Source organism: Chrysemys picta, chromosome 11 (genome assembly GCF_011386835.1).
Source record: "Chrysemys picta bellii isolate R12L10 chromosome 11, ASM1138683v2, whole genome shotgun sequence".
NCBI classification, from domain to species: domain Eukaryota; kingdom Metazoa; phylum Chordata; order Testudines; family Emydidae; genus Chrysemys; species Chrysemys picta.
Window position 1 is genome coordinate 41,124,568 of NC_088801.1, and position 24,102 is coordinate 41,148,669.

The 24,102-nt window shown below is 42.9% G+C and overlaps 1 protein-coding gene across 6 annotated transcripts in view; it reads right to left on the bottom strand.

Moving 5' to 3' along the window:
• The window catches only part of OLA1 (Obg like ATPase 1), a 203,813-nt gene that overhangs the window by 140,357 nt on the left and 39,354 nt on the right, over positions 1-24,102 (bottom strand). For 3 of the 6 annotated variants that reach the window (XM_005300419.3, XM_005300417.5, XM_005300418.5), the window contains one exon: positions 22,609-22,736. The exons of the other annotated variants lie outside the window; for them this stretch is intronic. In XM_005300419.3, coding sequence (XP_005300476.1) covers positions 22,609-22,736 — 128 coding nt within the window. The remainder of the gene's footprint in view (positions 1-22,608; positions 22,737-24,102) is intronic. 6 annotated transcript variants of the gene reach the window in all.

Here is a 24,102-nt window from a genome sequence, read left to right on the forward strand (position 1 = left end):
GTCGTCGTGATGCCAGATTGTGGTCTTGGTGCCGATGATACCAAGCAAGACAGCAATTGCTTTTGGCTATCCCTAGACTCAATGAGAGGACTTCCCATTCTCTTTTTTGACTTATGAGAGGAGTTCCCAGTCTGTTTCTTTGACCCACTATCCTTCGAAGTTGAAGGTTGAGGGGAAGACTCATGCCCACCTGAAAGCTGGGGTCGGAGAGCTGCCTCCACAAAGATAATTTTTTGGCCAAGCTCTCTGTCCTTATGGGATCTTGGCTGGAACACAGGGAACACATTCATTGGCTATGGCCCTCACCGAGACAACGGATGCACTGGGAGTGCTTGTCCGCAACCAAGATCACCTTACTGCAAGTGCAGCACTTCTTGAAGCTGGGAGAACTGAGGCTTACTCTTGTCCAGGAGTTGACAAAGAACAATTTTTTTTTGTTGGGGTGTTTTTTTTTGTTTTTTTTTAAGGCAATGGGAAAATAAACAGTAGAACGAGTTAAAGACACAAAAGAGGCTTCAACGGAAGCTAAAAAATAGCAATTGTAAAAGAGTTAACGACATGTGAATGGACAACTAAAGTGCCATCTCTAGCCGGGGTAGTTGAGAAGGAACTGACGACTGTTAACCCATGTGCACTGAGGCTAGCCTCATGGCGCAGCATGAGGAAACACACCGCATGTGCGGGCCAAATGGACAGTGCTACCGAAGTTCTCCAATCAGCAGCGCAGGGACACAGACACACCTACAGTGGATCACCCATAGGGACACCACGCAAAGAAGAATCAATTTTTCCTTTAAACTTGTTACTTGGAATTACATAATCTGAAACTTTCAAAAATTCTTAGCTTCTTATTGACTACAATTATTTATGTTCATCACCAGCACTTTGGCCAATTTTGTATTAACCATCCATACTAGAGTGGTTTATGCTATATTTTGTTTTTCTTTCATTCAACTATTTCTTGAAAAAGTAGGTTATATCATCTGAAACAATTTGTCTGCAGCACCAGCCTTCATCACAGTACTTCTTTCCATACCACTATATAGAAGAATAGGCATGAGTAAAGGGATAATAATGGTTGTCACACAATGGGATGTCTGGTCTTGCCCCTAATCTACTCCCAATTTCACTTATGTTCACCATCTACTCTGCTGCATGCTGTGCAAATGCTTATCCCAATCCTGCATGCTTATTTCTCAAGTGGCTTATTTGAACAGTTATCTCTATTAATATTTCTTCTCTCTACCAGAACCTTTTCTACACAAAAAACAGACTGCTGTGCTGCTGTCCTCTGGATTTAGCTAGAAAAATCCAATGGCGCTAGTACTGGCTGATGCTAGTACATGATACTCTTGAATGTGTGTGTGTCACTCCACATTCTTCCATCATAGCTAGCACTTCTTGCAGGTTATTCTCTCAAGGACTCAGGATCATTGCCTTCTGTGATCCTTACTTTTACCAAGCATTCTGTTCTTTACTTTGATCTGAACTGACTTCCTTGTCCTAGAAACACAGGTGGAATCCTAAACCTTATTCTTTAGGTTCCAAATACATGTTTCCTTTCCTGGCTGCTTTAACCTATTAGTAAGAGAATGGGAAATCTATATGCACAATTTTTTATTAATGCAAGTTGTTACCCTTGCTGCACCTCTCTATGCACCATTGCTCATCTTGCTACATAAGAGATTTTTAACCAAAAAAAAAAGTAAACAAAATTTAGTAAAATTCCAGTTATCTTTTAGAAACCTGCTTGATACTCCATACACCTCTATTCAAGGTATATTGATGCTAAGGTGCAGAGACCCATCGTGGATGGGACTCAGAAGATATGAGTTCTGTTAATGATCTTTAACAGACTTCCTGTGTGATGCTGAGCAAGTCATTTAAATCTTTATGCCCCAAAACTCCATCTGGGAAGTGGGGATAATACCACCACTCTGCCTCACAAGGATGTTGGGACGATAAAACCTTACAGTCTGTGAAGTGCTCAGAAGGGACTGCAGATCACGTTTAAAGGGACAAAAGTACAGCTTCCTTCCAGATACACTAACAAAGATCCCTGTGGTGGCCTACTATCAATTAAAGTTACATCTGTCTTCTATTCTCAACAATAACCATATGCTCCATCCCTCTATAGCCCATAATGAAATTAGGAATTATAATTCAAATGTGGTTCTGACCGCCCACCCAACCTTTTGTCCTGCAACCAAATTCCACACTCTCCTCCCCAGCATCTCATTCCTCTGCCCACATACATGCATGCTGATTCAGTGCACACAAACTTCTAAATACAAACCCCTGCTTAATTCGAGGTCCTGCCCTCATTTAACAACCAACCTCCCTCCAGAAAACTCAAAACTATCTTGCTGCTTGCAGACACCAACTTCAGCAGATGTTCAAGAAGTTGTGTTTTCTTAGGATAAAGCTCTCCAGTTTGCTCACATTTACATAAGCAGAAGTCCTAGGTGCAGAAGCAACTGATTCTTCTTTTGTGAAATTATTTTCTTCATTTGCACAATCTCACTTTAGCCCACATACAACTCCTCCAGCCATCACCCATCTTTAAGTGAAAAATAAACAGTTTTTGGTAATAAAATAAAAAATCATAATGGACAATTTATCTATCTCTGACCATTTATTTCATTTCAGTATTGTTCTTGCAATCCATATTCAAGCTGTTTCTACTATATAAGGGAATATTGATAGGTAATATTCAAAGAGATCATATGGTGAACCAGGATGAAACTATTACTTCTCCTTTAGCTCTTCTTGTCCTGTGACCCAAATCTCTACAACTGCAACATACAAAACAAAGGCAGTGTTGCTGGTGAAAGCTATTTCACCTCTGGCAATAACTTTACTAACAGAGGAGAAAAAATTCAATTTTCAATATTTTGAATTTGCAGGATCTTTTATACAATGTATGACCTACCGAGTTACACAAAACATTTTACAATATTTTACAAAAAGAGGCTACGCATTCAAGAGAAGAGTCAGAAGTTTGGGGAAAAGCACTGAGCAAAACTAGCATACAAGTGTTTCATGAAGCTCCACTCACAACCTTAACCTGAAAACTTTCACAGTTGTTTCTGGCAAATTCAGAAACAACTGAAAAGGTTACTATGGCACAATGGTTCCTTTGAGCTATTCCAAATATATTTAATTTTAAGTAAATATTCATTTGGAGACGCATCAGAAAGAGAATGCCTCAACTAGATTTATTATCTAGTTGATTGTGTAAATAGTGTACAATTAAGACGTATCCTCTGTAAACCAAAAAAGGTGCACAAGTGCACTAAGTTGCATTTAACCATCAATAGCTTAGCAGGAAGTTGTTTGAATTTTTAGTAATAAGGGCTTATCCTACATTATTTAAAATGTTAACAGTTGCAGTGAATTTTAGTTACATGGAAACAAAAGAGCATGTAAAAGCATCTTAAAAAGGCATCAAACTTAACTAAAACTTGTAATAAAAAGATAGTTTTAAATTTTGTGAAAGACAGTGATGATGATGCCATTCTTGTTTAAATTCATTTCAGGGTGAGTTTTGACATATAAGTTACAAATATCAGAAAACAGCGATACAACCAAACTACAGCACAATACAAATGATATAATTGCCACTATATAATTGCCAATGCAAAGATTATACATGCTGAGGGGACAAGATGCTTTATTCACTGAAATACTGTTGCAATGTATTGTAGCTAAGTGATATATCATCATGTGTGTCCTCTTTATAGCTGTCAGTTTCCAGCAGCATAAATCAGCAGGGATGATTTCTACTTTGAGATCACAAAAATACTGCATATCCAGAATATAAATAGCTACAAAAAAAATAAATATTTGATAGATCACATATTTATAGCAAATGTTCTGCCATGTCCAAAATTTATATTTAAAGTTTCTAAAAAAGTATATTAAGTCCTGAGAGTAAACGATACAAAATAAAAGTCATCTTTCTTAGTTATTTATGGAAGTCATTTTGCAATCACCACTGTACTCGGAAAAAAGGATTCTCTCTTTATAAGTCAAAGTACACTTATCACTTGTATTACCGTAGAGAACTTAAGGTAATACATTCAGCAACCCTCATGAGACAGGAGGCACAAAATAAAGCCCAATTAACTTTAGCTTAAATGTAGTGAAAAAAAGCACACAAACAGTTTTCCAACCCAGTTTTCAATAGAGTTACACCAGTGTTAAACTGGAGTAATGCAGTACTGAGAATATAAGAATGGCCATACTGGATCAGACCAAAGGTCCATCTAGTCCAGTATCTTGTCTTCCAACAGTGGGGAAATGCTAGGTGCCCTAGAACAGTGGATCCCAAACTTTAACAACCTGTGAACCCCTTCACTAAAATGTCAAGTCTCGCAAACCCCCTCCTAAAAATGAATATTTCCAGGGATTTTCTCCTTTATCTGAGTATAAATTATAAAAGCAGTGAACTTGGAAATATAACATTTGTTTTTATGACATGCTTATTACACACTTATTAATTATTTCTCATTATAGTATTCTTATTACCTTATGAAAACAGCAACACTCTTCCAAGATCTCACTTTCGTAGCTTGTAACACTTTGATACCTGTTATAAGACAAGGCTCCTATGTTTCATCAAGGAGTATCAGATGTGAAACAGCATGAAGGTATTTAAGAAGCCAACTCAAAGAGTTCCTCCTACACAAGCATTCAGGTCTTGAGCAGTCCAGGCAAACAATGCCCATTACAGCAAAGCTTAAACTTGTTCTTCATAATAATTTTAAAAGCAATACTAGCTGCCTATTTAATTTTAAAAACAGCAAAAATCATTCACCTCCCTTTCAATTTCTTACAAGGAGTCTTGGAAGTGTAAATCCCCTCAGTGTGATAGATATGCTTGCTTTGATCTGCTTAGCTCTTGGAAGTTCCTAAGGACAGCTCTGTTCGCCATTAGGGAATTTTTTCCCGGGAACCCCCCCTGTAACATTTCACAAATCCCAGTTTGGGAACCACTGCCCTAGAGGGAATGAACAGAACAGGTAATCATGAAGTGATCCATTCCCTGTCGCTCATTCCCAGCCTCTAGCAAACCTGCCCATCCTGGCTAATAGCCATTGATGGACCTATCCTCCATGAATGTTTCTAGTTCTTTTTTGAACCCTGTTATAGTCTTGACCTTCACAACATCCTCTGGCAAGGAGTTCCACAGGTTGACTGTGCATTCTGTGAAAAAATACTTCCTTTTGTTTGTTTTAAACCTGCTGCCTCTTAATTTCATTTGGTGACCCCTAGTCATGAGGAGGAGTAAATTACACTTCCTTATTTACTTTCTCCACACCAGTCATGATTTTATGGACCTCAATCATATCCCCCTGCCCCCCAGTCGTCTCTTTTCTAAGCTGAAAAGTGCCAGTCTTATTAATCAGAAGCCGCTCCATACCCCTAATCATTTTCCAATTCCAATATATATTTTTTGAGATGGGGCGACCACATCTGCACATAGTATTCAAGATGTGGGCATACCATGGATTTACATAGAGGCAATATGATATTTTCTGTCTTATCTATCCCTTTCTTAATGATTCCCAACATTCTGTTCGCTTTTTTGGCTGCCGCTGCACACTGAGTGGATGTTTTCAGAGAATTATCTACAATGACGCCAAGATTTCTTTTTTGAGTGGTAACAGCTAATGTAGACTCCCTCGTTTTATATGTGTAGTTGGGATTATGCTTTCCAATGTGCAGTGGGGCAGATGGAATCTGAATTATGATGGAAAACAGGCTTTAGAAGCAAGCTTAGAAAAACAACTTCCTCAGAATGGTAAAGGTTTAAAAACAAAGTTGGGTGGGGGTGGAGAAGGGGGAAATCAAGAGGGGACTACTAAATCTACCATTTGTTTCATCCTGATATCAGACATCATTTAAGGGTGGAGCTTCAAATTAACACATATACCAAGGATCCTATTTCAAACCCACCATGCAGAGAAGAGAGCAATTTAATATATGTGCTTGTGACTACCCTGCTGTAAAGTTGAAAGGTAGTTAAAGCTTTGCAACTGAGAGAGAAACATTGCTCCCACCTTAGTAAAACAATCTACATTGTACAACAATGAAAATATTCCTACCCCAATTAGAGCCTCCCCTCCCCCAAATGTGCCCAAAACACTACAAAAAGCACAGTAATATGAAAATCATTCAACAGGAATTAAACATAGACAAATATAAACTGGGCAAAGCTTAAGTGTTTAAAGAATGTGTGTCATATTACCATAGCATTAACATAGGAGCAAAAGCTATTGCGCATAGAGAACAGTTTCAATTAAAATTTCCCATTTTCACTCACTCACCAATGATTTCTTTAAAAAATAATTCAAAAATCTAACCTTGGGAACAAAATGTTTCATACTTGGCCTGTGCCCAAAAATGTAGTTTTCTGAAAAATTGACTTCTGAAAATAAAAACCAATATTGCATATTTGGAATCTACTGACCATGACTACTTTTTTGATTAAAGATACCAAACAATTACTTTTCAGTTCATACTCTTTAGGCAAGAACTAATATATATGTAATGTTTATAACAATGTGCCCATGAGAGAGAGAGAGAGGGAGAGAGAAACAACACTATATTTGAAACAATATTGAAATTTATTTTATTATTCTGCATTGAAAAACAGATAGTTTAGCACTCAAGGGTAATAAATACAAAGAGAAACTATTCCATATAACTTATATATAACTTTTTGTATAATTTACTAATTATACAAAAATCCAATGTTCTTCCCTGTAAGACTTTTGTGATTTTTGTTATTGTTGTAATCTGCAAGTCTTGTCCTACCTCATAGGCGCCAACTCCTTGGGTGCTGTGGGACTGGAGAATGGGGAAAAAATGGTGGGTGCTGAGCACCCACTGGCAGCTCCCCATCAGCTCCCCCCTGCCCTCCCAGCGCCTCCCCCCGGCTGGCAGGCCCCGCCAATCAGTGCCTCCCGCCTGCCACAATCAGCTGGGGAGGGGAGAAAGGGAAGGAGCGAGGGCATGGCACACTTGGGAGAGGGGACAGAACGGGGCAGGAAGAGGCGGGGCAGGGGTGAGGCCTTGGGGAAAGGGAGCAAGTGGGAGCAGGCCTGGGGCAGAGCTAGGGGGTCAAGCATCCCTTGGCACATTGAAAAAATCGGCATATGTCCTATTCACCTACTGTATGTTATTCTCATTCATGGTATCACATCTAAATTTAGTTTTACGTTCTTTGGGACAAGAGCCAGATCTTCATCTGTTTAGCAAAGATTGTTATGATGCTAAGACCTCATCAAGGTTATAAGTTTGAAAACTGAAAATACAAAGCCACTTCAGGAAAAATTATCTGGTGCAACCCAAAAACCACATTATCCTTATGGAAGTCAGTAAGCGAAAGATCAGTAATGCAGGAACGTAACTTGCTTGCTTTTCAAACTAATGCAATTCAAACGGGGAACAGAATCTTTATAAACAAGTAGCAATGAGCAACTGTATCTGAAGCCCACCTAGGCCCGTAAGCATGTAATAACCTCTTCAAAAAAATTTAAATGGTACATTTGGTAAACACTAATGAATCCTAATATGACAGCTGACTACAGTTTGTTATAATACTACCAGACCTTTCTTTCAAAGGTCACCCAAATAGCTGAACACATCCTGAATCAATGAAGAAATAGGATTAAAACCTTTATGTATGGGTCACAGTGAAATCCTTTCAATACCTATGCTTTCCACATAGGAGGCTTTTGTAACCTAAGTATATGTAGTTCTTTGATGTAATCTGGCATGGCTCCTTTCCTGTCTTCTTCCCAGCAGAAACTGCATAGGCTCCAGTGGTTGTGCCTTCATTGTACCCTTTTATTTTAAATTCCCTCCACTATTTCCACAACAATCCCTGTTCAACAGTCTATTTACATCATCAATGTAATTTCTGGCCCTCTCCCTAGGACTTGAAATAGGTCTTCCTCCCGAGGCCGCTACATAACTGGGCTCAACTAGAACTAGTCCCCTCTTCCTCCTCACCTTAGCACTTCCTTCTTGCCTTTATTAGCCTTGGGCTGAGGGGCTAACTGGCTCCTCCTGGATCCCAGCCAGCCAGCCTGTCTAATTATCCCATCAGCTTTCTCAATGGGAACTAGTTAACATCTGAGTGATCAGAGCACAGGCTCACCTGTTCACCCCCTGCATTCTGTCACACTTGACAAACAGTGTAAGTCAACTGCTCGGCAGTTGATAAGAATCCTGGTCCAAAAGACCCTAATTCTGCTATTGCAGGGGTGGGCATACTTTATGGCCTGAGGGCCACATCTTGGTATGCAAACTGTATGGAGGACTGGCTGGGGCAGGGGATTGGGGTGCACGGGGGTAGGAGGGCTCCGGCTGTGGGTGCAGACTCTGGGGTGGGACTGGGGATGAAAGGTTTGGGGTGCAGGAGGGTGCTCCAGGCTGGGATGGAGGGTTCAGAGGGGGCTCTCGGCTGGGACAGGGGATTGGGGTGCATGGGGGGTGCAGCTCCAGATGGGGGTGCAGACTCTGGGGTGGGGCAGGGGATGAGGGGTTTGGGATGCAGGAGGATGCTCCAGACTGGGATCAAAGGGTTTGGAGGGCGATCAGGGCAGGGGGTTGAGGGGAAGGGGCACAGGGGGGCCCTCAGGGGTCCAGGATCCGGGCGGCACTTACCTGAAGTGGCTCCTGGAAACAGTGGCCCATCCTCCCTCCGGAGGTGGGGCCACACCGCTCTGCATGCTGCCCCGTCCGCAGGCACCACCCCTGCAACTCCCATTGGCCACTTCCAACCAATGGGAGCTGCAGAGCCGGCACTTGGGGCAGGGGCAGCATGCGGAGCCCCCTGGCTCCTCCTACTTCTGTGAGCTGCACGGAGTGGAGCAAGGCAAGCCCCCGATCCCGCTCCTCGACTGGAGCGGGGAAAGCTCCTAACGCTGCTCTCCAGCAGGAGCTCGAGGGCCGGATTAAAAGGTCCCACGGGCCGGATGTGACCCACGTAGTTTGCCCAATAGTAGTTTGCTATTGAGATGGAGCTCAACTGCACTTTGGTGCTGTACAGGAGCTTCTACTGCCACATCCAGATGACTGGAGAACCACCAATAATATGACCATGTCAGGGCAACCGAAATATTTCTCTCATATATCTTGGTCAAGGCACTAAATGAATCCGTGAAAATTCATACACAGAGAAGGTCTTGATCTCATTTGAGTAAGAACGCATCTGTCATACAACTTATAAAGAGAAGAATGAAGGAGGATTTGATAGCTGCTTTCAACTACCTGAAAGGGGTTTCCAAAGAGGATGGCTCTAGGCTGTTCTCAGTGGTGGCAGATGACCAAACAAAGAGCAATGGTCTCAAGTTGCAGTGGGGGAGGTTTAGGTTGGATATTAGGAAAAACTTTTTCACCAGGAGGGTGGTGAAGCACTGGAATGGGTTACCTAAGGAGGTGGTGGAATCTCCTTCCCGAGAGGTTTTTATGGTCAGGCTTGACAAAGCCCTGGTTGGGATGATTTAGTTGGGGATTGGTCCTGCTTTGAGCAGGGGGTTGGACAAGATAACCTTCTAAGGGCCCTTCCAACCCTGATATTCTATGATTTTATGTCTCTGCTTGTGCTGGCATAATAATGGAAATTCTTCATTTTGTATTTTGTACCTAATAGTCTCATTTCTGGAATAGAAGGTTTACCAGACCCCTGACATAGTACCCAGAAAGCTCCTTTCTTTGAGGCTTCAGAAAATGCATTGCGGCAATATTGTCTGTTTGCACTTGGACCAGCTGTAGTTCTTCCCCAGAAAGCAAGTTTCTATGAACTTGAAGATCTGCTTGAGGCTTCAGCACAAGATTGCAAGATTCTCTCCCCAAACTTGTTTTTCATTGCAGTGGATGCTCATTCATGACTAGCTGCCTCCTTGCCTACCATTATTCTAGTACAGACTGAGTGTCTCAAATCCCACATATTTCATTACGCAAAAATATGCGCTCTAAATTGAAGCAAATTTATCAGCAACAGAAGCACTTGCAACCACTTGGAAAGGCTATCCACATTTGGGGCCAGTGCAGAATTTTGTAGTGCCTTCAGTACAGCGGCACTGATTTGCGCCAGCTGCACATATGACCTTTGGTTTGTAATTTGCCCTGAACCAGCAATGAAGAGGTTTCATTCATAATCTGGCATAGGGGATCACATAAATATGTAAACAGCCACCAGACCCAGCATCTTCAGTGTTTGTATAACAACCTGAAAGTCTCAAGTAATTATATCTTTTTGCACCTGAATGTACAGAAGCCTATCTAGAATAAGATATGTTCTTGCATGAATCTAGAACTGCTCATAAGAAAGTAAACTTTGGAGCTGGAATCAATGCTGACTTCTTCTTGTTTACTCTGAGGTCCAGTTACCAGAAGAGAGAGCAACCTGCTTTCAGAAAGGAGATTTCCTTGAGGCACCTGAACTTTTAATGATAATCATCCAAGGATACCAAGAATACCTAATATCTCAAGTGTGCCACCATTTCTGCTGACGTTTTGGGAAAACTAAGGGACCTGCTGAAAACCTACAGAATAAGAGTTGGCTTGGAAAATAATTTTCTCCTACCAAAATATATTTAATAAAAAAAAAAGTAGTATGTCCTGTGACATGACTGGACAGATGTGGAAATAAGCATCCCTCAGGCCTGAACAAATTCTGTGAACATAAAGAAGGAATGATCACTGCAAACATCTCCACAAGAAACAAACCTCATAAATTAATTTATTTAAATATCTCAATCCAATATGGGATGCAGTTTTCTTTTGAGGAATAAAACATTTTCTCACAACGAGAAACAACGACTTTTGTTGGTAACTCAAATACAGCAATAATCCTTCAGTACATTCACATGAAAAGGAATACAGAAGGAATGGAGCAGGAAGTCAGCATACAGAGGACTTTGAAAGAACATTTTCTATTATTTTCAAAACTCATTTGCCCAAGGTAATTCTATGCAGCTAAGAAAAGGAGAAAAGATTGCCCAACGAGAAAAGTGAATAATTCTTCCATCAAACCTGGCTCCAGGCTCTCTGGGAACACAAACATGCTGTCTTGAGACTATGGGAAGAAGCCACAGAAACTTGGCCAGAAAACTGTTTTTGTTTTGAGTTAAAACAATTGTTGCTGCTTCTCTTGATGTCTAAATGAACCTTTCTAATAGGGTTAGAGATGTGAAAGAATGAAACTAACGTAAGAATAGTTTAAAAAGAAAAAGTAGCTTCACAATCTGGGACTTCAAAATTCTGTAGGACTGGAAAAAGTGCATGTAAATGCTGTAATCTGTCAGAAATCATGCAGATTGGGGCTGGGTCACGGTTCACAGGCTTCTGTGGGCATCAAGAATTCCACCAACGGATGCTTCTCTGACAACTATCAACAAGGTAACCCAACACTCAGCTATGCGAAACAGAGTATTCTCTGTAGAAAACCCACTTGCCATTATAAAAGCTGTTAGTGATTACATTTAAAACAAAACTGTAGTGCTTCAGCTGTTCCAGAAGAAACCTGTAATGTGACATGGACACACTCCCTTGAGTTCAACATAGGCACTCTGTTGATATTTTAAAAGACTTGATTGGATTGAGTTATTAGGTTTAAAATTATTCTGCATGATCTGACTTTTTTAAAAAATAAGGGTCATGGGTATTTTTTACAGTAATGGTTTCCCCACGTTCAATCTGCACTCCCCTAAATAAATGGAATGAGACTGCATCGTGTAAATAAATGGAGATTCTGTCTTGGCTAAAAATGACTAATGTATCAACTAACAATTATGCATTTTTGTTGAGATTAAAAACTGACTATTAATTGAATTTTTCAAAGTATAGTTTGCCTATGTTTTCACATTCAGACTCTGTTTTGTGTAACTTGCAGATCTTTGCCCACACACATACACAAGTGCTTTTTTTTGGTTAACATATCTAAAGAGTTCACACAATTTCAGGTACTGTGTGTCTAGAGTCCTCTTTTAATCCTTAAATACTTATATTCACATTTTCATACTAAGTGGTGAGAACAAAGATTTTGTATTCTTGTAACACTGCAGTAAAAAAGTGCTGTGGGACAGATTCCTTCAGCAATAATTAAAACTAATTTTTATTCTTGCTTATATTTACTGAATTAGATTTTTAAAAGGGAGCTTAAATTTATGTTTATAAGATACACTACTAGAACCATTTACTTTCAAGCCACGGTTTTAATTCTTCCCCCTACTGCAAGTCAAATGGTTGGCATGCTTGTGTTCTAAATGATAGGTTCAGGTAATTAAAAATTCATTTTTCTATAAAAACTGATAAGTTTTCATCTAGCCACTGTGATGGTTCAGATGTATTAACACTATTAACTGAAACAAGTTTAAAAAAATATGCCCTTTTGGAAACATTGTATATTTTGTTGAGATGACCAAAGATATATTTGAGTACAAACACTGAGTACCTAGTACTGAAACCAATTTCACATATATGACATGTATGTAAAATATTCTTGCCAATTAACCCCAAATTTGTTGCAACAAAGTTATAGGAAAAAGAATAGGAAAAATGCAGTGTTTCTCTCTCCAGCTACTAGTACCACATCACTTTTTCCCTATAGCATTATGGGAAAAGTACCAAAAAGAAAATAATATGTAGCTTACATTAGGAAAAAAACTTGATGTCTCATATCCAAACTAATTTGCATTACTATAGTCTAATTTTTCAAATTAGAAATAAATATACCCCTAGATATTACTTGAGAAGTTCTTCATGTCTACAGAGCAATCAGCACACCTTAAAGTCTAACAGACTTCAATTCTGGTTAAAAAAGAATCATATAACCCAGCTTCATTCATTTTTGTTGCTAGAAGGGCTAGAAAAAGTGAGATGATATCATCTAAAAGGCACCAGCACTACCTTATTTTCTCCCTGGGAGTGAACAAGACATAAAGCAACAATCATTTCATAACTGCTGCAATACCTCAGAATATCTTGCCAACAAACAAAAGTGCATTAAGGATACCTGTAAAACAAGATTTCAAAAATCTTGAGCATGATTACAACTATAGCTGACTACATGGTTTAAAAAAGATTGTATAAAGCAGTGAGGCAATATACTTACCTTGAAGAAAAGTAGTTTCACATATGTATTTTGTTTGCTAATGATAACAAATGCATCTCAAGCAATATTCAAGCAGTTTATGAATATTTACACATCAGTTCACATATCAGTAAGGCCTGCAGATTCTGAGCCAGGACCTCAGCTGAAGTAAGTCAGCTTCAATGAACCTACACCAATTTACCCAAGTGAGGATCTGGCCCTCTACCTTCATGTGATATGTTCCATCATTAAAAGACCAGTTACTTACCCTAAATTAACTGGTTCTTCAAGATGTTGTAGTCAGTGTGGATTCCACTGCAGAGGCACATGTGCCTCTGGCATGTGAGCTCAGAATCTTTTAAATACACCTCTACCCCGATAGAACGCAACCCGATATAACACGAATTTGGATATAACGCGGTAAAGCAGCGGGAAGCCCGGGCCCTTTAAAGGGCCACCCGAGCGCCGCTGCTTTACCATGTTATATCCGAATTTGTGTGGCGCCCCGGGCCCTTTAAATCACCACCCGAGCCCGGCTGCCAGAGCCCCGGGACTCCGCCAGCCGGGCTCGGGTGGTGATTTAAAGGGCCAGAGTCTCTGGCTGCTGCAGGGAGCCCCAGTTCCTTTAAATCACTGCTGGAGCTCTGGCAGCGGGGCTCGGGTGGGGATTTAAAGGGCCTGGGGCTCCCTGCAGCAGCTGAAGCACCGGGCCCTTTAAATCACCGCCGGGGAAGCCGTCCAGTCCAGCACTTGCCGGTACGCCGTACCAGACCGAACCCGATACAACGCGGTCTCACCTATAAGGAGATTTTTTGGCTCCCAAGGACTGCATTATATCAGAGTAGAAGTGTAGCATTGTCTGTTGGGGCCATGCATGTACCCTGTGCCACCTTGTGCTCCCGTATGCCGGCATAAAAGACAGAGTGGGGATGGACAGTGGGAGCCATACTGACTACAACATCCCAAAGGAACAGTTACTGTAGGGTAAGTAACTGTTCTTTCTTTGAGTATGTGTAATTGTGGATCACATTATAGGTGACCAGCAAAGCAAGCAGTATCTTCTTCAAGATAGCGAGAATGAGGAGCATGAGCTGACAGCCTGATCTATGGCTGCAGTAAGTCTGTCAGCCAGAACTGCCTTGCCCAATAGGGAACTAAGAATGAGTTTGGCCCAGACTTCTCTGGCTTTAGCAATCAGGCTGGGGATGAACAGAATCAATGGCAAGGAACAAAACAAACAAACAAAAAAGCAGCACCTGGAAAGGATCCTGGATTCATGCCTCCCCCAGAACAGAAGTTAGGGCACTTGGCACTGTCCTTGATGGCAAACAGGTCTATCACCAGATTCATACACCTGTAGAATATTGAACTGCTCATGGATTTCAGCAGAGAGACAGAATTCTATCAGAGTTAAGAGGGTTTCATAGCTTGCTTGCTTCTTTGAGAAGGAAGAGAGAATCCTTGTTTACATACTTCATTGTGGATATATTACCAGGCTCCTTGGGATTTTTATTGTATTCTTGACACCACAAAGAGGAAGCTTGCAAGAAGTGGAAATTTGGACAGATGACTAGGGAGGAGTATAAAAATATTGCTAGAGCATGCAGGGGTGTAATCAGGAAGACCAAGGCACAATTGGAGTTGCAGCTAGCAAGGATGTGAAGGGTAATAAGAAGGGTTTCTACAGGTATGTTAGCAACACGAAGGTGGTCAGGGCAAGTGTGGGACCCTTACTGAATGCGGGAGGCAACCTAGTGACAGATGATGTGGAAAAAGCTGAAGTACTCAATTTTTTTTTTGCCTTAGTCTTCACAAACAAGGTCAGCTCCCAGACTGCTGCACTGGGCAACACAGTATGGGGAGGAGGTGAGCAGCAGTCAGTGGTGAAAGAACAGGTTAAGGACTATTTAGAAAAGCTGGAAATGCACAAGTCCATGGGTCCAGATCTAATGCATCCAAGGGTGCTGAGGGAGCTGGCCCATGTGATTGCAGAGCCATTGGCCATTATGTCTGAAAATTTGTGGTGATAGGGGGAGGTCCTGGACGATTGGAAAAAGGCAAATATAGTACCCATATTTAAAAAAGGGAAGAAAGAGAACCCATGGAACTACAGACCGGTCAGCCTCACTTCAGTCCCCAGCAAAATCATGCAGCAGATCCTCAAGGAATCCATTTTGAAACACTTGGAGGAGAGGAAGGTGATCAGGAACAGTCAACATGGATTCACCAAAGGCAAGTCATGCCTCACCAACCTGATTGACTTCTATGATGAGATAACTGGCTCTGTGGATATGGGGAAAGCAGTGGATGTAATATATCTTGACTTTAGCAAAGCTTTTGATATGGTCTCCCACAGTATGTTTGCCAGCAAGTTAAAGAAGTATGGATTGGATGAATGTACTATGAGCTGGATAGAAAGACGCTAGATTGTCAGGCTCAACGAGTAGTGATCAACGGCTCGATATCTAGTTGGCAGCCGGTATCAAGCGGAGTGCCCCAGGTGTCGGTCCTGGGGCCAGTTTTGTTCAACATCTTTATTAATAATCTGGATGATGGAATGAATTGCACCCTCAGCAAGTTTGCAGAGGACACTAAGCTAGGGGAAAGGTAGATACCCTGGAGGGTAGGGATAGGGTCCAGAATGACCTGGACAAATTGGAGGATTGGGCCAAAAGAAATCTGATGAGGTTCAACAAGGACTTGTGCAGAGTCCTGCACTTAGGATGGAAGAATCCCATGCACCGCTACAGGTTGGGGACCGACTGGCTAAGCAGCAGCTCTGCAGAAAAGGACCTAGGAATTACAGTAGATGAGAAGCTCGATATGAGTCAGCAGTGTGCCCTTGTTGCCAAGAAGGCCAACAGCATATTGCGCTGTATTAGTAGGAGCACTGCCAGCAGATCGAGGTAAGTGATTATTCCCCTCTATTTGGCACTGGTGAGGCCACACCTGGAGTACTGTGTCCAGTTTTAGTCCCCCCATTACAGAAGGGATGTGGACAAATTGGAAAGAGTCCAGCGGAAGGCAACGAAAATGATTAGTGGGCAGGGGCACATGACTTACGAGGAGAGGCTGAGGGAACTGGGGTTATTTAGTCTGCAAAAGAGAAGAGTGAGGGGGGATTTAAAGGGTTCCAAAGAGGATGGAGCTGTTCTCAGTGATGGCAGAAGACAGAACAAGAAGCAATGGTCTCAAGCTGCAGTGGGAGAGGTCTAGGTTGGATATTGGGAAACATTATTTCACTAGGAGGGTGGTGAAGCACTGGAATGGGTTAACTAGGGAGGTTGTGGAATCTCCATCCTTAGAGGTTTTTAAGGCCCAGCTTGACAAAGCCATGGCTGGGATGATTTAGTTGGTGTTGATCCTGCTTTGAGCAGGGTATTGGACTAGATGACCTCCTGAGGTCTCTTCCAACCCTAATATTCTATGGCATAGCAGGCCTTTAGTGTGCAAGTTCTCCTGAAGGAGAAGAGAGTTCTGATCACTTTGGAGGATAGATCAAATGCAGCTAACACTTCCCGCTTAATAGCCAGACTGTCAGACAATCTGGGTCAGGACAGAGAAAAGGGCCTTGGTAAAGGATGTCTGGTCTCAATGGTAATTCTAATTTCAATTCTATCAGATCAGAGAGCCATGGTCTCTTTGGCCAATGCAGAGCTAGTACTATCACTTTGCTTCTTCATGCCTTATACTCTGGACCCCCCTTTTCTAAAAGTGGAAAGGGAGGGAATGCATAAAGGCAGGCTTGTGGCCATCTGTGTGAAAAAGCATCAGTCTCCAGGGCCCTGGGATCTGCATCCCTGAAGTACTTTAACCGCTTTGTGTTCTTGTGACTGGCAAACAGGTCAACTACCAAGAGGCTGAATGCCTGTGAGATCAGAGTGAAGACTTCCTGATTTAGGCACCATTCTGAGTTGTTGTCTGTGCATCTGCTGAGCCAGACTGCCTTTTCAGTTCTTTTATACCTATTCCATTACTTCCATTGCTTTTGCACGTAGAGTTACTCTCCCTGTTCCCCCGTATTTGTTCATACAGGCCACAGTGATTGAGTTCTCCAACTGCTCCAGAACATAATCCCCCTCTAGGTAACTGGAACCTTAGTATGAGCTCAGAGCTGTCAGTCGAGGCCAGAGGCAGGCATACTTTTTGGCATGAGGGCCCTATCCCGGTATGGAAATTGTATGGAGGTCTGGCTTGGGCAGGGGATTGGGGTGCCCAGGGGATGAGGGCTCCTGCAGACTCTAGGGTGGGGCTGGAGATGAGGGTTTGGGATGCAGGAGGGTGCTCCAGGGTGGAATGGAAGGGGTTGGAGGGTGGGAGGGGGCTCTCAGCTGGGGCAGGGGATTGGGGTGCATGGGGGTAAGGCTGGGGATGAGGAGTTTGGGATGCAGGACGGTGCTCTGGGCTGGGATCAAAAGAATTGAAGGGCAATCAGGGCTGGGGGGCGGGGGGCTCAGGGGTACAGGATACGGGCGGCACTTACCTGAAGTGGCTCCTGGAAACAGTAGCCCATCCCCCCTCTAGAGGCGAGGCCACACTGCTCTGTGCGCTGCCCCATCCACAGGCACCGCCCCCGCAGCTCCCATTGGCCACGATTTCTGGTGCAGAGCTGGCACTTGGGGCAGGGGCAGCATGCGGAGCCCTCTGGCTGCTCCTGCTTACTGGAGCCGCATGGAGTAGAGCAAGGCAAGCCCCAGACCCCGCTCCTTAGCTGGAACACCAGAGCGGAGAAAGCTCCCAACCCCACTCCCCAGCGGGAGCTCAACAGCTGGATTAAATGGTCCGACGGGCTGAATTTTGCTCACCCCTGGTCTAGACCAACAGGTTGATATTCTGGTTCCTTTCCCTGGAGTTCCAGATACCTTGCATTCTCTTGTGCCCCAGATGCACCCCCCTCTCCCACAGACTGGCATCAATTGTGAGTACCCATGGGCCTGGAAGGCATATGGAAAAACCCCTGTGAATGATCTCTGGAATTGTCCATCATTTTAGAGGGTTCGGCACTGGTATGGAATCAGTACCTGATCTTGCATGCCTTGCAGTGAATGCCTGCAGTGAATTCCACACTTTTAAGAGAAAGGCTTAGAGACACCTGATATGAGGCCTTGCCATGGGATGATTCCTATACAAAAAACCAGGAAGCCCAGTAGCTGTAGACACAGAGTGGCCTTGTAAACCTTACCAACCTGGACATCAGGTTCTCATGGAATCTGTCCAGGGACAGTTAGACCTTTGCCACAGAAATAGCAATTTCCACTCCCAGGTGAATTATCCTTACCAAGGGAAATCAATAAACTTTTATTGGTGTTCATTATGAAGACATGCACTTGAATGTGTTTTGTCTGTATGCTTCTTATCTGTAAACAAACATATTCTGGTCTGGAAAATCTGTGTGGTCACTAGTAAACACTAGCATTGTCATTAGAGAGAAACTAAGGACCAGAGGCTGGACTTTTATCAGACCTGCTTGGGATAATCACAGTGACGTGCGGAGGGACTGCAGCATAAAACTCCCAGTCAGAAGGGGTAGGATGCAAGTCCTTGCCCAGAAAGAGGTGAAAGTTAGAGGTCTGAGAAGTGAGCAGGCATTCCTCAAAAGGACCACAGAGGGAGATTAGAGGTGCAGTTACCCTGAAACTGCAAAAGCGTGGTCTTTTTCAGCAGATATTCTGGTTGGAAACCAGAGCGTTCTCGGTCTTTGAGGTAGCAGATACCAGAAGGTGCTAGGGTATGGCACTGGAGCATAAAATTCCCTGAGATCTCAGTGTCATCCTCAAATCCTTAAGGGAATATAGAGTGCCTCATCCATTCAGGCACTTTACCCTCAAAGAGTAGATCCTCAACTGTTGCTTGGACCTCTTTTGGCTGTGTGTAATCAGGAGGCCCAGCATATTGTGATCACTATCGCCTTGGATTGCGCAGCTGTGTCAGACATGTCCATTGCCACTTGTCACACTGTTCTGGCTACCATCTGCCTTACCTTGACGGTGTCTCAGATTCTCCCTGCATGCCTGCAGAAGTCAAGAGTGAAAGGGAGTCATCCTTTCCTACATTAGGAAATTGTACTTCATGAAAAAGGGCCTAGTAGTTTGTGATGCAGAATTGGAAACCCAGCCCAAGAAGCCCATCTTCTTGGTGTTCTTGTCCTTTTGGTGGCTCTGGCCTTTTCTTGGACCACAGATATGACAAGGGACCCTGCTGTCAGATGCACAGAGAACTGCTCAAAAGCCTTTAGGTGAGACTTGGTAACACTTTTCCACTCACTTCAAAGCCGGAGGTGGTAAGGCCAGGATGCACCATAGACCCTTTGCAGGGTCCAGTGTCTCCTCGTTGATTGGGCAATTATTGAGAAGCGGAGGATATCTTACAGCTTGTGCATATTTTCTAGGATCACCTTTGTCCAAAGTTTCAACCACCCCCAAGAGCAGTTATTGATATGCCCAAAAATCACTCATGGCCGATGTTGGGGATAAGGAGGATTCTTTAGGCAGGGAGGGAAGTTGATGCATCTCCCAAGCTATGACTGTTCCTTCACCAGGGAGCTCCTCTGGTTCCAATATAAGCTCGCCAGGTGCCTCCTCTTTGTTGAAAGATGTAATGGGGCTCTGCTCTGGAACCTTTGAGAAGGCAAGCCCCAGTAAGGCCAGTATAGCCATGTAGACAAATTATATTGGTATTGGCCAGTCATGAATAGGAGCTTAATACAGGGTGCTTTCAGAAAATTTTTCAGGTATCTCTCCTGTCTCTCGGGAGACAGTTCCTGCTCGAAGTAAGGGAGAAGTGGCCCAGCAACAGCTAGAAGAAATACATCTCTAGAAATGATAGTGCCATTGGATGCGGTTCTGGCACTGATACTGCTGTAGCTGGTTCCAGTTACAAAAGGAGTGAAGGTGGCTCCTCAGTTGATTCCATCAGCACCAGTGCCACAAGCTCTCTTATCTTTTTCACTGCTGGTGCCTTGCTGTCACCCCTTGAGACTCTCCGATATAAGCTCTCCTAAGTCCTCAATGATATCAAGTCCTTCTTGCAGGAGAGTAGTATGGACCACTCCAAGCTGTTTGCACTTTGTGTGAGAGTATCATTTGACATCCAAAGAGAATGACACCTGGTCTCGCTGCCCAGGAGTTGGTGCCAAAGCAATTTTTGCCAAGGTCTTCAGTACCTTTCTTGACACAGTCAGCATAGGCAATGCTGGTGCAGAGAGTATTGGCACTCTTTGTTTTCTTCTCCTTGCTGGAACCAGCGGTATGCTGCCTCACAACTAGGATACTTGCTAATGACAGTCTCCTTGGCTCCAGTTTGGAGGATGTCTGCTTCTCTGGGATCAAATGCTACCTTTGTGGATTGCTCCAAAAGAAGTAGTTTGAGTGTCAACTCTTGAGATTTTCGGGTACAAGACAAGAGTGAACACCAGATGGAACACCTGTCAGGAATATTTCCTTCCCTGAGGCAGAAAAGACATCTGCCTTGTCCATCGATTAAGGGCATGAGACCAGCACAGGAAAGGCAGGGTTTAAACCCACTGGGTTTAGAGTCTGACATTAGTAATGATTGGCACTTTACCCCACTGTACAAGGAAGTGTATGCGGGTCTCCCCATGACTGTCCATTTCCTTTTGGGTGATGGGGAAGCACTCAACTAAAAAGTTTCTAACAAAAATGATATTAAAGAGGGCGTGAAGAGAAGTTTCTTCACAGGTTAGAGATCTGAAGCTCAGAATTAAAAGCAAGTTGAATACAGTCCAGGTTCCATCTCAATGTCCTGGATCATAAGAGGAAATTGAGAGAGGCTCATACCAATTCTACCTTTTTCTCCCCCCACACTGGAGCATAAGGCAGCAGAAGGCACACGTGTGGCTCTGACAGACAGTGCTATTCAAAATATTCCGAGATTGCACATAAAACACATGTTCTTCTATGGTGAGAGTCACAGTGACATTCACAAAGCTACAATTACTATCCCATTGTTTTCTACCTGCTTAGAAAGTCTGTCAAAAATGCCTTAATTGAAAATGGCTTTATTTTATTTACAAAGTTTCAATTTTCCATAAACCAAGAATTTAACTTATCGCATTGATACATGCCTGAGTGTCCATGTTTGCCAGAATATTTTAGTGACTGATCTCCCTGAAATATATAGTTACTGTATGTGCATCTATCTACTATATGGAATCCTGTTCGCTAACAGGTCCTATTTCCAACAGCTGAGTGTCCAGATTCAAAGCATTCTATTGAATCGTGGACTTGACTTGTGTTTTGAACCTGAAATTATCTCCTTCCCAATGTCACTGGCAATGGATTCATAATACTCTGTAAAGTCTATGTGAAGGAGAGGAGCTGCCCTGCAAATTTATGAATACTGAACACTGGTCTGACTATTTGGATGGTATTGACCGTATGTATATACTAGTTTTAACTCAATAGGGACCCATCTCAAATACAGGCAGGAAGATGAATGGCTCCAGACAATCACCTCTCAGCAAGTGCTTAAGAGTTAAGGGACAAAATAAGAACTACTAGCTTTGATGATTCTGCCTCCATCTCCGGATAACCCACAAATCTCCTTTTGGCCAGGAATGACCAGGAACCACCAAACACAGGAGAACAAAGAACCATACCAGGGTTAAAAGAGAAAGAGAGACATGCACAGGAGAGCAACAGGGGAAAACAAGACTCACTCAGACACATGAGCCTGCTGGAAGTGGGGGGGGGGTCGTCTAGAGAAGCTAAGCCTGCCTAGGTCACATGATGGTATGGCAGACTAAGTAAAACAGACATGCAGGTAGACTGTTTTAAAACCCTTTTCTGTAACAAATTTGTTCCTGCTACAAAACACACAATACTTTTTCTTTAAGAAGGCTGTTTTGTCACCATATCCCACTGGCCACAGACTCCCAAAGAGAAGAACTGCAGGTGCCCAAACTCAGTCAGAGTAAAAACAGCTAATACACTAGCTACTGTAGCCATGGTCCCCAGCTAAGAGTGGGAGAACAGTGAAATTCCATCCCTGTGTCAGGTAAAATGAATGAGAGAGTCCCAAGAGCGGAGGAGATGCACTCAGAGATCAGAAAGAACAGATATGGAAGTAGTCCTGTAACAGTTTATATACCACCACAAAGTTCCCCTCACACTGTTCAGCCTTCCATTAACACTTTTCATTCCTCCTTGTTTGTGAAATTAAAGATATCCCTCCATTCTCAGCCTCCCCCAGAAAAACAGATAAAGTTACTGCAAACCCAAAAAATCAGTTCATGGTTACATTTGTTGGAACACCAAACAATGCCACCAAGAGTAAATAAGTCACGACATATCTGAGAATGGGAGAATTCTCGAAATCATGTATGAAAAAAATCCCAATAAGCATCAGCTGTATAACTGAAGCAATTTGTTCCCATTTAAATGGACATTTTCTACTTGATTGTATAGTTTTTGTCCAACAAAACGTTACAATATTATTCTTAAGCTAAATAGTTCACATAAATTAACAAATTTACATACGCATCAGATGAAAGATTCCATCACAGGCGCTAATATGAGACAAAAAGGCATTTCCTAGGCCCTGGCCAGCATGGGCTCCTTTCACAAGACCAGCAATATCCACTACGTTCAGAAAGGCTGGAATCTTGCTGAAAGATAAAAGTTAAAGATTTCATTACTAAACAATATCAACTAAAACTATTTAGCACAAAAAGAAATCCAAAATACTACGAAGTACTGAGGTTAATATGGGCTCTATTTCTTTTTTAAAAATAGGTCTGTAAAAGAAACAGTTGTCTTTTGTCCTCTTTTGCTTGTTTTTGATGTATAAAGGTGGCCTGATTTGTATATTTTTATAGATCATATGGATATAAAATGAGACACAAATTTCTGAATGCACTTTAAATACAAGTCTTGTCTACTATTTTTCCTGGTAAACTCTATAGATAACTAGTAGGTTTAACCTCAGAAAAATCTTGGATTTGATTAAGAGAAGCAATTTTTATTCAAATTTTTTTAAATAGTCCGGCTTGTTTTTTAAATATTAAAACCTTCAATTTTTAAATACAGTAACTCCCCTCTCGCTTAAGGTTGTTTCGCTCTTACGTCCCTGCTCAATTACAGAACATGCTCCATTTAAAGTTGTGCAATGCTTCGCTATAACATCGTTTTGCTGCCTGCTTTGTCCACAGCTGGCAGCCCCCATTTAGCTCCCCTATGCCCCCCCAGCACCTCCCGCTCGCCAGCAGACCCCGCGGATCAGCGCCTTCCACCTTCTGCCTGCAGCAATCAGCTGGCTTGCAGTGTTCAAGAGGGAGCAGGAGCGAGGACTCAGTGCGCGGGCTCCGCTTCCCTCCCTTGCCTCCCAAACGCCGCAAACCATCTGATTGCTGCGGGCAGGAGGCAGGGAAAGGAGGGGGAGCCTGCATGCCAAGTTCTCGCTCCTCCCCCTGCCTCCTGAACACTGCAAGCCAGCTGATTGCCGCGGGCAGGAGGGAGGGGAGGAAGGGGGGAGGAGCGAGTACATGGCGTGCGAAGTAAAGGGGGAGGGGGGGCAGAAGAGGCGGGTTAAGGGTGGGGGCTTGGGGAAAGGGGTGGCATGGGCGGGCCGAGGGTTGAGCCCCCCTCCCCTGATGCTTGCAGAGTAGCGGAAGCTTCCGCTGCTGCTACACAACGTGTTTCTCCTAGCCTACAGCACCTTCAGCCTCCTTGCCTGCCTCATTGCCTCCAGTGCCAGTGGACTGTGCCTGTGTGGGGTGAGGGCATACCTCCCAACTATAGTACTGTACTGTACTGTACTGTATGGCAAAAAAAAAAAAAAATTCCCTGGAACCTAATCCCCCCCCATTTACATTCATTCTTATGGGGAAATTGGATTTGCTTAACATCGTTTCACTTAAAGTCGCATTTTTCAGGAACATAAGTACAATGTTAAGTGAGGAGTTACTGTATTGAAACACCTAAAACTGTAAGGACAAAAAATATTTTGTTAGGGATTCAGCATTCACACCCTTT